We start from the raw sequence: 14,339 nt of genomic DNA, 5'->3' as shown, positions 1-14,339 counted from the left end.
AGAATGTTGGATATGGTGATATCCAAAATCATCTACAAAAAGAAATCTCATATTATGAGGGATTGAGATTGATATTGATAAGTTTATTAAACGAAATAAAAATCCAAAAGGATTAAGACTCTTGGTTCTTGAGATATATGTAACATTTATCGGAAGTTTTTATTTACTGTGGACTCCAAATTAGTGTGAACTCTTAACCTTATATATATGGGATGAAAGATGAAGGAATATGTGTGTCCTACTTGAGTCATCATATGGGAAAGGTCTAGGGTCTCTTTTGCATCAGCCGTAAAGCCTCTCCTTAGATAGAAGAGAGCTTCCTACAGAGATACAGTGGCAATGCCTCTCCTTAGAGAGAAGAGAGCTTCCTACGGAAATGTATCGGTAAGGTCTCCCCTTAGATTGAGAGGCTGGTTTCTTGTAGAGAGAAGAAAGCTTCTTACGGAAATGCAACGGCAAGGCTTCCCCTTAGATTGAGAAGCTGGTTTCTTTCAGAGAAACAGTTCCTATGATGATTTTAGGTGGTTTCTCTTTTTAGTGAGAGAAAGTCTCGGTTACCCTCAAAGGTATCTTCCTGGACAACAATCTAGTTGTCGAATAAAGACGTGCCGATCAGGACAGTGGGTCTACAAGGATTTGTTTTGCTTAACTCTATATCCCAAAATCTATGATGTAACTTTCATTGTTATAGTGGATTTCAGTTTGTCATCCTGTGGATGTAGCCCTCTTAGTATGAACCACATAAATATTTGCGCTCACGTGACGTGTGTGTTTCATATTTTATTTCTCGTATTATGACTCATACTCTCTCCTATTTTATTTCTAGTTGGACAAGGACACGATCTTAGTAAGATCTAGCTTCTGGGATTCATGTTTTCGCATCTAAAAAGGCTCTTAAATCCTAACACCGAAAACAATGACAAATTGGGCCATGTGGCCCTAGTCGAAGCCCAATCAAGTCTCATGTCCTCAAGCATTATTTCATGGGTTAAGTCCATATTATCGGGACCACGCGGCCCATTGTCATCCCTGGATGGCAGGAAGCACGTACAAACACATGAGCACATTATACATCTATTACCATAATAGCATAGTCAGTACTAGGAAATTTGCTTTACTTTTTGGGCAATATTCATTTTACAATTTCGAAAGTGTACCTGAGCTATGCACCAGGGGTTGGGCGGTACATTGTGCGCCGAAGGGCGACATTGGAGATTGTAGACTACCAGAAACCAAGAGAACGTGTATGTGTCAAATGAAGATAATCCCCACCGTCCGTCATAAAAAATGACCGACAAGTACCCATTTAGTTGTACCTCACATAATATCAGTGAACGAAAAGTCGGCTGAGTAGCAAGGCCAGAGTCGTCCCGGGTCGGAGGTCCAACTCCGGATCTTTAAAGAAGTTTTAAAAAATTATAAAAAATACCAAAAAACAAGAAATACATTTGTACCATGTTTATTTATGATTTCTATTCTTGGAAAGTATTTTGGCCATGAGTACTTATTTTTATAATTTTTCATTTTTTTTGAAAAATTTAAAAAATATCTCCGGTCACAAACTCATTTTTTAAAATATATTTTACTGCTACTTTTTTAATGATATTTAGTTGTGTTTTGTTAAGTTGTACTTCGAATATATTTTTTAGAAAATGATAAATAACTCTTAAAATAAAGTTTATAGGCATCCTATCTCTCAATACGTTTAGTATCACACCTTAGAGCCCAACAATATTTTTGCTTGTATTTACCCCCCTTTTCCCCCAAATCACAAAATAAAAAACTTTAGGACCAAAATTCCCTTATCCTCTCTCTTCCCCTATGTTTTAAACTCACGTACCCCAACTCTCTCTCTCTACATAAAATTTTAAATCCATTTCGTTCTCTCTCTTGTACCCAAACTCTCTCTATAGAAAAAACCCATTTTTCTCTCTCTATCTCTGCCCAAACTCTCTCTTTCTACTTAAACTCAATTTCTCTATCTCTTTCTCTCTACCCCCCCTCTCTATCTCTCTCGCTCTTTTGGTAAATTCCCGAAATCCCCGAAATCCACAATCTACCATAATTTTCGATCACTTTGTCTCTCTAACACTCACAGTCTATTGGCTCCCTTAGTGCTAATTATGTATTTTGGCTTGAAACCAAAACACTTCGTTGTTAGATTCGCTTTGGAGGCTTTTTCGGTTTGTTGAGAAAAATAAAGCAATCTGGTACTTCCGTCGATTCAAATGAAGAATTCGGATTTTTTCAATTTAATATAAATAAATGGGATATTTATATATATAACATATATAAATAATGAAAAGAATTAAAATAAAAAAAAACTTTTAGATGGCTATTTTTTTGCTGGCTGAAGTAGACCCAAAGCATACCTGAAGTAGACTTGAATATGATCGAAATAGCCTGAAGCGGCCCGAATCTGACCGAAGCGGCAGCACCATACTTCGCTTCTCTTCCGTTTATGCCAAAAAATCGAAAGCTTTGGCTGAAGAAGCGAGTTTGATAATACTGCCAAAATGCCAAAATATCATTCTCATTTCCCCACTACCTCAACAGTAAAATTGGCTGGAAAACTCAAATCCTGGAGACTCACCACCCCAGTAACCATTGTTAAATATCAAATTCTGGCCGTCCTATCAATCCCAAAATCACCAATAAACTCAAACTTCCAGCCGTTTCCCGAACACCAAGTTCTCTACAAGATCAGCAAAAGCCCCCATTATAAACTTATGTGAATACTCCTCGTTAAGCCTGAGATAACAAGAAAGAAGCTCCTTTAAAGTAAACAACTCCATCAGTAAGCTCCCCACCTGCCTAGACTGCATCAAAGCGACCATCGATTACTGAAAATCGATAGTGAGAGAAAGTCTCGGTTACTCTCAAGGGTATCTTCCTGGACAACAATTTAGTTGTTGAATAAAGACGTGCCGATCGGAAGAGTAGGCCTACAAGGATTTGTTTTGCTTAACTTTATATTCCAAAATCTATGATGTAACTTTCATCGGTATAGTGAATTTCAGTTTGTCGTCCTGTGGATGTAGCCCTCTTGGTATGAACCACATAAATCTTTGTGCTCATGTGGAGTGTGTGTTTCATACTTTATTTCTCGTATTATGACTCATACTCTCTCCTATTTTATTTCTAGTTGGATAAAAACACGATCTTTGTGGGATCTAGCTTTTGGGATTCTTGTTTTCGCATCTAAAAAAGCTCTTAAATCCTAATACTGAAAACAATGACAAATTGGGCCATGTGGCCCTAGTCCAAGCCCAATCAAGTCTCATGTCCTCAAGCAATATTTCATTGGTTAAGTCCATATTATCGGGACCACGCAGTCCATTGTCATCTTTGGATGGCAGGAAGCGCGTACTAACACATGAGCACACTATACATCTATTACCATAGTAGCATAGTCAGTATTAGGAAATTTGCTTTTACTTTTTGGGCAATATTCATTTTAATTTACAATTTCGAAAGTGTACCTGAGTTATGCACCATGGGTTGGGCGGTACATTGTGCGCCGAAGGGCGACATTGGAGATTGTAGACTACCAGAAACCAAGAGAACGTGTATGTGTCAAATGAAGATAATCCCCACCGTCCGTCATCAAAAATGAACGACAAGTACCCATTTAGTTGTACCTCACATAATATCAGTGAACGAAAAGTCGGCTGAGTAGCAAGGCCAGAGTCGTCCCGGGTTGGAGGTCCAACTCCGGATCTTTAAAAAAGTTTTAAAAAATTATAAAAAATACCAAAAAACAAGAAATACATTTGTACCATGTTTATTTATGATTTCTATTCTTGGAAAGTATTTTGGCCATGACTACTTATTTTTATAGTTTTTCATCTTTTTTGAAATTTTTTTTAAAAATAGCCCCAATCACAAACTCATTTTTTAAAATATATTTTACAGCTACTTTTTTAATGATATTTAGTTGTGTTTTGTTAAATTGTACTTCGAATATATTTTTTAGAAAATGATAAATAACCCTTAAAATAAACTTTATAGACATCCCACCTCTCAATACTTTTAGTATCACACCATAGAGCCCAATACTATTTTTATTTGTATTTACCCCCCTTTCCTCCCAAGTCACAAAATCAAAAACTTTAAGACCAAAATTCCCTTATCCTCTCTCTTCCCCTATGTTTTAAACCCATTTCGGTCTCTCTCTTGTACCCATTTCGTTCTCTCTTTCTACATAAAATTTTAAACCCATTTCATTCTCTCTCTTGTACCCAAACTCTCTCTATAGAAAAAACCCATTTTCTCTCTCTCTCGGCCCAAACTCTCTCTTTCTACTTAAAGTCACTTTCTCTATCTCTTTCTCTCTACCCACCCTCTCTATCTCTCTCGCTCTTTTGGTAAATTCCCGAAATCCCCAAAATCCACAATCTACCATAATTTTCGATCACTTTGTCTCTCTCACACTCACAGTCTATTGGGCTCTCTTAGTGCTAATTATGCATTTTGGCTTGAAACCAAAACACATCGTTGTTAGATTCGTTTTGGAGTCTTTTTCGGTTTGTTGAGAAAAATGAAGCAATCTGGTACTTCCGTCGATTCAAATGAAGAATTCGGATTTTTTTAATTTAATATAAATAAACGGGATATTTATATATATAACATATATAAATAATGAAAAGAATTAAAATAAAAAAAAACTTTTAGATGGCTATTTTTTTGCTGGCCGAAGTAGACCCGAAGCATACCTGAAGAAGACTTGAATATGATCGAAATAGCCTGAAGCGGCCTGAATCTGACCGAAGCGGAAGCACCATACTTCGCTTCTCTTCCGTTTATGCCTAAAATCCGAAAGCTTTGGTTGAAGAAGTGAGTTTGATAATACTGCCAAAATGCCAAAATATCATTCTCATTTCCCTACTCCTCAACGGTAAAATTGGCTCGAAAACTCAGATCCTGGAGACTCACCACCCCAATAACCATTATTAAATATCAAATTCTGGCCGTCCTATCAATCCCAAAATCACCAATAAACTCAAACTTCCAGTCGTTTCCCGAACACCAAGTTCTCTACAAGATCAGCAAAAGCCCCCATTATAAACTTATGTGAATACTCCTCATTAAGCCTAAGATAACAAGAAAGAAGCTCCTTTAAAGTAAACAACTCCATCAGTAAGCTCCCCACCTGCCTAGACTGCATCATAGCGACCATCGATTACTGAAAATCGATATACAGATCCAATCGATGAGTCTTGATCGTCGCAACTCCTGCTGTTCTCTGATACCGCTTGTTAGGCTCGCCCAATTAGAGTATACTCTCACACGAATGTGGATGCGGGCAGTGGAACACGTATTTATGGGACACAAAAATTATGCTGAAGTCGATGGTTGTGTGTATGAGTGGGAAAACATGCAAATTAAAGAAAATTAAACGTACTGGCACTGAGATTTACATGATTCACATTTCATATTACGTCCACAATAGAAAAAGACGAATCTACTATTAACTCAACGGTTACAATAGTATTCCAATAGACAAGTATTCTTCGGCTCACTAATTTCCTTTTAAAGACATTCTCTCTCTAGGTTTTTTCTCTCTGAAGTGCTTCTTTCTCTCATAAACTTTTTTCCCTTTCTAAAGGCTTTCTCTCTCTAAAAGTAAATGTTCTTTCTTTCTATTTTTTTCTTCCCTTCCCTTTCTTTTCTCTCTCAACAAATAAAATGCTTAAGATGATCACTTACACTCTTTCATCTTCTTATTCTCTCTAAGAAAAAGGATACTCTTTATCTTCTTATTCTCTCTCAAAAAATGATAACTCTTTCTCTTTTCCTTCTCACTTGGAGAAGGATACTCTCCCTCTCTGTATTTCTTCTCTCTAAGAGAATAATTACTTTATCTCATCTTCTCTACAAAAGAAGGCTTCCTGTACTTTCAATACACCAAGAAAAGTCCGACCCAAAAATGGGCCAAAAGAGATACATGGCCAAAAATAGCCCATAGATGTGGCTTTAGTTAAAACCCAAGAGTAAATACAACCTACCCATGTGAGGGCTTTTTATGGTTTGTTATCGCTCTATAGGATAGATTGAGGTAGAATATTTAACCAACATATTTATCTTTATCTCATCTCATACGGGGACCACATGAAGATATTACTTTAGAGAAAGTCAACAACCTCCTATATTTTTGCCTTGATACGAGTCAATGAGATAATGACAATTATGAAAATAACATTCTATAACTTCCTAAAATATGGCTTATCTCTATCTCCTTTCAACTAAGATATAAGATGATATCTTTACAGATATCGAATTTTCATGGGATAATGACTTGGTCAACAAGTCATCACTTTTTGGCTTTTCAAAATTGCATTTTTCTAGTCAGGCAATTTCCATTGGTGCTCCCCTCATGGGATGGGATGCCCAACAGTTTCACCCAATATATTCGGCCACATTGGAGAAGTCTCCCGATCTTTTTTCGACAGCGGATCCACAACACCAATGTCATGGATCAAGGAGTCGGATTTTCCAGGGGAGAAAAAGAAGTGTCGAGAAGTTAGCAGCACTGCTAAATTTGGCAAAATTTCAGTGAAGTTGGTGCCATTGTTGGAGGAGGAGCTGCTCCTGCTAGATTTTGGAGCTGAAGTCGAGAGGGTAATCGGAGTTGTCGCTAAATTTGGCAGAGGCGGAGTCGAGAGGGTAGTTGGAGACGTCGCTAAATTTGGCGGTGGCAGTGGGGGCGAGAGGGTCGAAGACATAGTTGAAGGTTTTGAAGGGAGAGGTTTTGGGGTCTTCTAGGACACGGTTTTGGTGGTTTTGGCATTGGAGATGCAGAGATTGAGGCTTTTTTGAAGAGCTTTGGCCAATGCTCAACGGCCTTTATGACAGAGAGAGAAAGTGTTTGATTTTCTTTGGTTGTATTTAGAGGAAAGGAAGAGAGAGAGGGCGGGTAAAGAAGGGGCAATGAGAGAGATGACAGGTAGAGAGAGAAAGTGGGAAGAGAGATAATGGATAGAATGAAATAAAGAGAGAGGGCGGGTAGAGAGAGCAAGTGAGAGAGAGGGAGAGGGCAGTAGAGGGAGAAAGTGTTACCATAATAACTAGAAAAACCTAGGGGAAGAGAGCGAAAAAGGGCATCTTAGTCTTAAACCCTTTATTTGAATGGATTAAATACAAGAAAAAATAGTATTACGGTTTAGAGTGCGATATTAAAAATATCAAGTATAAGATGTCTACAAAGTTGATTTTGGAGGTTATTTATAGTTTGGGATTGTCTACAAAGAGATCATTTATCTTTTGTACATGGAAGTCACCTTTAAATTTCAAAATGAGTCATTGTAAGACTGTCTTTGAATAGATATAAAGTTCCAAATTTTTTTTTTTAAGACTTTGTGACTCACCCCAAGCCATTTAATTTGACGTCTAATGATTGTGACCTCAATACACAAAAGATAAATAGATTCTTTCTAAAAAACCCCTTATAATTTACCCTATATTTTTTCTATTTTAACTTAATTTATTTATTTATTTAATAATTTTTTGATGCTAGAGTACTTGGCTTACTCGGACTTGAGCTAATACTTGGCTGGGGAATGGGCCAAGTAGTCGGCCTGAGTCGAATTTTCCAACACGGCATCATGTACATACATGGCATTTGGAACACTATCCCTTTGGAATACTCTCTCTCCCCCCTCTCTCTCTCTCTCTCATTTAGAGACGTACTGTACATCACATAATGATGGCATTTGAGATTTCGAAACTTCTCTCTCTATCTCTCAAAAATCAAGCTAACAAATGGCAAACCCTAATCGGAAAAAATCTGAACATCATTGACTCCAGCTTATCAAAACGCTTGGAAATCATTAAATTAGTTCTTCTCTTTATCTCATTTCCTAAGTCTTAGTTATTGAGACTTCCAAAATAAAATTTGTGAAGAATATTAGGTATTGTGACAGCTAGTTTGGGTTAAATGGTCGTCTATATTTTATAAACAAATTCACAGATGCAGTTCCGCTAAATTATAGGGTAAATTGACATGTAAAGCTTGACCAACCGATGCCCACAACTGGATCCCTTGACCTGATTAAGCAAAAGTTGGCCCATATGCTGTCCAACCCCTCAAAATTCAAAGTTCCAAAACTTAGGAAGTCTTTTGTTTGTGGGATGGTGCATGGAACGAGGTGAGAGAGAGGACACACAAGAGTGAGTGCTTCTCACAATAGACTTTCATGATAAACTTGGAAATCAAACGGTAGGATGCATGATCGTGTTAAGGTTGGGTCCGGGTCGGTTCCAGTTCGATACCGTCGACCCTATCGCCACCCCTATATTTGAGAGCCTAGGGAATAAATGTACGCGTGCCTAAAATCTTTAGTCAAAATCGGAAAATCAATACATTACCAAACGTTCCGACAGTATCATTTATTACGCAGAGAAAGAAATTTATTGCACCGATTACTTGCAAATTGCAAATGGGGTCGATTGAGTTGGAGGTGCAATTACCTAATAAAACCACTCAGCATTTGAATAAATTTATGATTGGGATCGATGTCTCCTACGAGGAAAGTCAAATGCTTAATAGAGTAGCCTTTTCTTGCCACCGAAATCATCCATGTGATCTCAAAGCGGCTCTGACTTTTCCTCATATACTCCAGTCTCCTCATTGAATAGCCAATTTTTCCATTTCTTCTCTCTCTATAAATACCCTTCACACACTCTCTCTCTACCACGCACTAGTCTACTTTTCCCTTCTTCAAACCCTTCTCTCTCTCTAACAAGTAGAGACATGGCTTCGTGTTACTCTCTTATCCTTTTGGCACTAACAGTTGTTGGTTGTGCTTCGGGCCAACTCTCGCCTGGATTCTACAATAGAGTGTGCCCTCAGGCACTGCCTACCATTAGCAGAATGGTGGCAGCAGCAGTGAGGAGCGAGGCTCGCATGGGGGCCTCACTGCTCCGCCTTCACTTCCATGATTGCTTTGTAAATGTCTAACGTAAACTGTCTGGATCGAGGTCAACCCGGACACAATCCACCCATTCTCAACCCGAATTAGACTGAGTGAGAGGGTCCAATCCTATTAAGAGTATGCTTAAATAAAATCATTGTCATGTGTGTGTGAGAGAGAGTGTGAGCCTAATGCTCTAATAAGAGTGGTTAATTATAATTATTGCATTGTCGCGCACGAGGAAGGCTCAATTTTAATAATTGCACAATGTGGGTGAGAGAGAGGGGCTCAATTATAATCATGGTCACATTGCGTGTGCATGAGAGAGGCAGAGTGAGCGCCATGATCAATTGCGATGTTGCTCATGGCTCCTATCCTCTTGAATTTGTAGGGCTGCGATGCTTCTGTACTTCTGGACGATAACGCGACTTTCACGGGAGAAAAGACAGCAAGGCCCAATGCAAACTCAGTGAGAGGGTTTGAGGTCATCGATTCCATCAAGACGGCCGTCGACCGGGCCTGCAGGGGGAGCGTGGTGTCCTGTGCCGACATCCTATCCGTCGCTGCTCGTGACTCCGTGGTTGCGGTGAGTGTGTCCCATGGCTCGGGCCAAATTCCTAATTACTTAGAACCATGGCTCTGCCCAGTGTTTGTAAATTCGGCTGGTCCAACTTGGAACTCGCTGGTCAATTTGAACTTGTCACTGAATGAATAGGTTTTTGTGATCCGGCCGGGTATTTTAAACAAAATTTAAAAAATATATATAAAATCCCAAAAAATAAGGGATTCATTTGTGATGTGTTTTTAAATAATTTTTATCATTTTGGCAAATATTTAAAGTTGTTTTGGCTATGAATATTTATTTTTACATTTTTTTCCTATTTTTTTAAAATTTTTGAAACTACCTCCAGACACAGATCAGTTTTTTAAAATCTATTTTTCTCACTAATTTGCAACTTCATTTGGATATATGCTCATTTAATCAAGCTTTAGATATATTTTTCACTTTTTTTAGATTTGTTTTTAACATTTTTTAGACCAGCCGGACCTCCCCGGTTAAGCTGATCAAACAACCGATTTACCACTCAGTCGGAGCCTGCCTTTCGCCGATTTCCGAGGCCAATTCAATTTTTAAATACAGCTCGTGCCACAGTTTTAGATGCTAGCCTAGATTGTAAATCTATATACCACCCAAGTCATCAACACTTATAAAAATAAAAGAAGAGATTATCTAATGTTTGGGTTTAATACTTTAATATACAAAAGCACCATTTGGTCCATATTTTCAGAAATTTAACTGTATGGTCCCTTTTTTTTTTGGGTATATTAATATTTTTTTTAGTTTTTTACTGGGTTTGATGTTTTTAGTTTTGTATTTGGTTCGATGTTTGAAACATCGAACAAATTTATTTTTTTACTTGTTCATTTCTTACTTGTTCATTTTTTATTTTATTTTTTACTATTTGTGGAGTTTTGTGATGGATAAGATATTGAACCTCTCAATTCATGGGAGGTCGGATTTATGAAATATCAAACTGCCCTACGCTCTAATGCATTCTTTTGTATTTGGCGGTCCTATGTTCCCTACATTGGATCACCACATACTTAGTTGTTTTGGACTTTTTGGGGACAAACTTGATGGGTTGGAAACCCAGATGTGGTGCACCTACACCGATATATTTTTCTTTTTTGGGTAACTAGAAGGTAAGTAAGTGGGTATTTGGCCCCCACTACGCTTACAAATAGCTGTAATTTCCAACAGTTCTCTAACAAAGTCTTCTTATTTCCTTTGATTACAGTTGGGAGGCCCCTCATGGCAAGTTCCACTTGGGAGGAGGGACTCAACAACGGCTAGCTTGAGCGCAGCAAACACACAAATCCCCTCTCCTTTTGCCAACCTCTCAGCCCTCATCTCCAACTTCCAAAGCCATGGTCTCAACACCCGTGACCTCGTCGCCCTCTCCGGCGGGCACACCATCGGCCTTGCTCGGTGTGCAACCTTCCGTAGACGCATATACAATGACACCAACATTGATCAAACCTTTGCAAACCAGAGAAGAGGCTCATGCCCTGTTTCTGGGGGAGACAACAACTTGGCACCATTGGATGGCACACCTACTAGCTTTGATGCACGCTATTTTGGTGACTTGATTCAAAGGAGGGGACTGCTTCACTCTGACCAGGAGCTCTTCAATGGTGGCTCTGCTGATGGTATTGTGAGGCAATATGCCAGGTTCCCTAGGGTTTTTGGGAATGACTTTGTTAACTCTATGGTGAAAATGAGCACTATAAGTCCTCTTATTGGAACCCAGGGTGAGATCCGTGTGAATTGTAGAAAGGTGAACTAAGAATTGTGTTTGTGACTCTCTCTCAAATGGGGTGGGAACTTGTGGCTTTTCTTATGTTTTAGGTTTGATGGCTTGTGGGTGCTCTTATAGTGAAGGTTTAAAAAGCTTGAATTGTATTTTGTGCAAGTGTCTGTTCTAACTGTTTTCCAGGAATGTTGATTAATGGACCACTCAAGGTTTCAATCATGACGATTTTTTATATGTATTTTGAGAATTAATGAATAAAAGTTGATGAATAAATGCCATGACTATTGGTAATATGAGTTTTCTTTTACTATGCCCTTTATTTATTGTCTTCTTCAATGTGCCTTCTTCCAAGTTTAAGAGCTCGTTTAAGCTGGGTAAGAGACTGAGCGATGTATGAAGGGGGTGGGATTTGCGTTAAAGGGATTGGCTGGATGAATTTGTGCAGTATTCTTTCATCCAAGGGAACCTTATGAAGATTTAGGAGCTTGCAATAATGGAAGCAGGGTTTTCTAAACTTTTTGAAGCCATGCAATAGGGGTTGCAATGGGTCGGGGTCGACCCTGACCTGACCAAGTTTCCCATGGGTCAAGACCCGATCCAGACTAGGGTCTAGAAATTAAATATATACATGTATGGATTTGTGTTAAGGGATTGGCTGGATGAATTTATGCAGTATTATTTTCATCAAAGGAAACCTTACGAAGATCTAGGAACTTGCAATACTGGAAGTAGGGTCTTCCAAACTTTTTGAAACCATGCGTTTAGGGGTTGCAAAGGGTCGGGGTCGACCCTGACCAGACCAAGTTTCCCATGTGCCCAGACCCGATCCGGAGTTGGGGTCTAGAAATTAAATATATACATACACGGATTTGTGTTAAGGGATTAGCCGGATGAATTTATTAGTGTTCTTTGCAACGAAGGGAATCTTATGAAGATCTAGGAACTTGCAATAATGGAAGCAGGGTCTTCCAAACTTTTTGAAACCATGCGTTTAGGGGTTGCAAAGGGTCGGGGTCAACCCTGACCTGACCAAGTTTCCCATGGACCCAGACCCAATCTAGACTAGCGTTATATATATATATCGTTATCATCATCGTTAAAAGCCTTTTCTCAACTAATCGGGATCGGCTACACGAACCTTGGCCTGCCATTCTGCTCTATTAAGGGTCATACGCTCAGAGAGGCTATAAGGCCCCATATATTTCCTCACTACTTCTAACCATGTGCTTTTGGGTCTATCTCTTGTCCCTTTTTAGACTTCCACTTGAGCTAACTTTCACTCTTAACATGTGTTGTATTGGATGTGCCCCACACATGGTCAGCCTACCTATGTCCACTCTCTCTCATCTTATCGCCTACAAAGGAATTCTAATAGTAAAAGCAAAACAATGACCCATTTCATCATTTTTCATCTTAAGTAGATGGACACTACAAAATCCAAATTATATGTAAAACATTTATACAATTGTCTTAAGTATTTTGAGGGTTAATAATATTATTATTATTTATGTACATTCAACTCGGGGCAACTTGGCCGGCCCATATAGGCAAGGCCAAGTGACACGGTAAGTCCCAGTGGACTCGGCTGCGTCCCGTAATAGAGACAGACAAAATTCCATAGCTTCGAGGAAATGCACCCCATGCTATATATGGAGTTTGACTATCATGATTATGTATTCAAATGATAGTTCTTTGGGAGCATTTGATGTTTGGCAATTTCAATAAACCCTAAATTAAGTGAAGCATTTCATATTTTACTTAAAATTTTATGGTCCGTACGTAAATCACGCTTAATCTGAGGTGGCTGGAATTGTTCATATTAAAGAATGTAAGAAACCGCACTTGGATGGGGGTTGTTTTATTTGATTTTTCTATTTTAGATTTTTTTTGGGTAATTAAGAGTGGTAAGTCAGTGGGGATTTGGACCCCAACCTTTTGATGAGAATGGTATCAGAGATCTCACCATGGGGCTCGACAATACTGCCACCAAGTCATCAAGCCATTCTTGATTTTGCTATTCTAGGTTAGAGTTAGTTTTAGCATATTTGGGGTGAACACTCGCACACAACTTTGTAACTATTTTATAACTAACTAAAATTTGCCTTGCCAAAATTAATCCAAAAATAATTTTATCATTTTGCTCAAGACTGAAAGAAAGACCTATGTGATTTTTTACCGGGGAATACATTTATTTTTATTTTATTTTATTTTTTTCACCCATTTTTTTTGGGCAAAAGATTACTTACAGGTGGTCTTTATTATAATAAGATAAATTTCAAAATAAAATCAACACAACAATAAAACCAAGATTTTAACAACTTGATGCCATTGAAACAACTATGCACTATGTTTAATAATAAACAATAAGGTTGAAAGAAACAAAAAGAAAAGTGCCGGAGATTACCTCAACCAAGTTTATTACACCTCACAACGAGTCACCACCATCCAATGGCAAGGGATCAACGGTCTAGCTTCAATCTCGAACCAAAAAAGCAAATTTCGGCCAAGCCACACCAATGGAACATGAACCCTTTTGATCGCAAACTCAAACCCTAGGTGAATTCTCTTAGCAACCGAGTTTGAGAGATATGGATTCTCTTTTTTTTGCTAAGCCCTAAAACCCTTAGCCGTAAATCTATATTTAAGAGATCGGAGAGAAGAACTCCATAACTTAAACCCTTAGGTTCTTTCACAATGTGAGATAGAGAGATCAATGATGAGAGAGTGGTGCATGCCCCTTTTGTGGGATATAAAAGAGAAATATGAAAATTGGGTACAAGAGATAAGGTGTAGAGATTTTTTGGGTAGAGACAATCCCTTTTTATAGGCTTTCAATAAGATTAGGGTTTCTTAAGGTTTTTTTTTACCTCTTCTTGTGATATTGTACATAGACCGCCGATCAATGGTGACTTGTGGGGTGAGAGATATGAGCCATTCATTCCATAGATGGGTCATCAACATTATGAAATGTGCATGAATCGTTATCTCCCTTTCCTAAACCATTTTCCCATCAATATATTTAAATAAAATAAATATCATGCATTCTATAAAATTGCAGGATCCATGTCACATATTCCATAAGGATATGTCAAATAATAACAAGTAAATAAAT

The 14,339-nt window shown here is 38.3% G+C and overlaps 1 protein-coding gene and 1 pseudogene across 2 annotated transcripts in view; one reads left to right on the top strand and one right to left on the bottom strand.

The window, feature by feature from the left end:
- Window positions 1-14,339, bottom strand: part of LOC18430017 (peroxidase P7-like) — a 55,638-nt pseudogene that overhangs the window by 22,458 nt on the left and 18,841 nt on the right. The window lies entirely within an intron of this gene.
- Window positions 8,684-11,500, top strand: LOC18430018 (peroxidase 70). The gene is made up of 3 exons (XM_088875065.1): window positions 8,684-8,953; window positions 9,304-9,498; window positions 10,712-11,500. Exons 1-3 carry the CDS (start codon window positions 8,753-8,755, stop codon window positions 11,258-11,260), a joined length of 945 nt encoding a protein of 314 aa, XP_088731191.1. The 5' UTR covers window positions 8,684-8,752; the 3' UTR covers window positions 11,261-11,500.

This window comes from Amborella trichopoda, chromosome 8, assembly GCF_054954075.1.
Source record: "Amborella trichopoda isolate Santa Cruz 75 chromosome 8, AtrichopodaSantaCruz75HAP2 v2.0, whole genome shotgun sequence".
In the NCBI taxonomy this organism is placed as follows: Eukaryota; Viridiplantae; Streptophyta; class Magnoliopsida; order Amborellales; family Amborellaceae; genus Amborella; species Amborella trichopoda.
The sequence above is the reverse complement of the archived record's forward strand: the minus strand, read 5'-3'. Positions and strand labels throughout refer to the sequence as shown.

Coding starts and splice junctions, on each gene's coding strand:
- LOC18430018 (XM_088875065.1), top strand. CDS start 8,753: ATGGCTTCGTGTTACTCTCTTATCCTTTTGGCACTAACAGTTGTTGGT. Junction 8,954..9,303: donor TCCATGATTGCTTTGTAAAT/GTCTAACGTAAA, acceptor TTGAATTTGTAG/GGCTGCGATGCTTCTGTACT. Junction 9,499..10,711: donor CTCGTGACTCCGTGGTTGCG/GTGAGTGTGTCC, acceptor CTTTGATTACAG/TTGGGAGGCCCCTCATGGCA.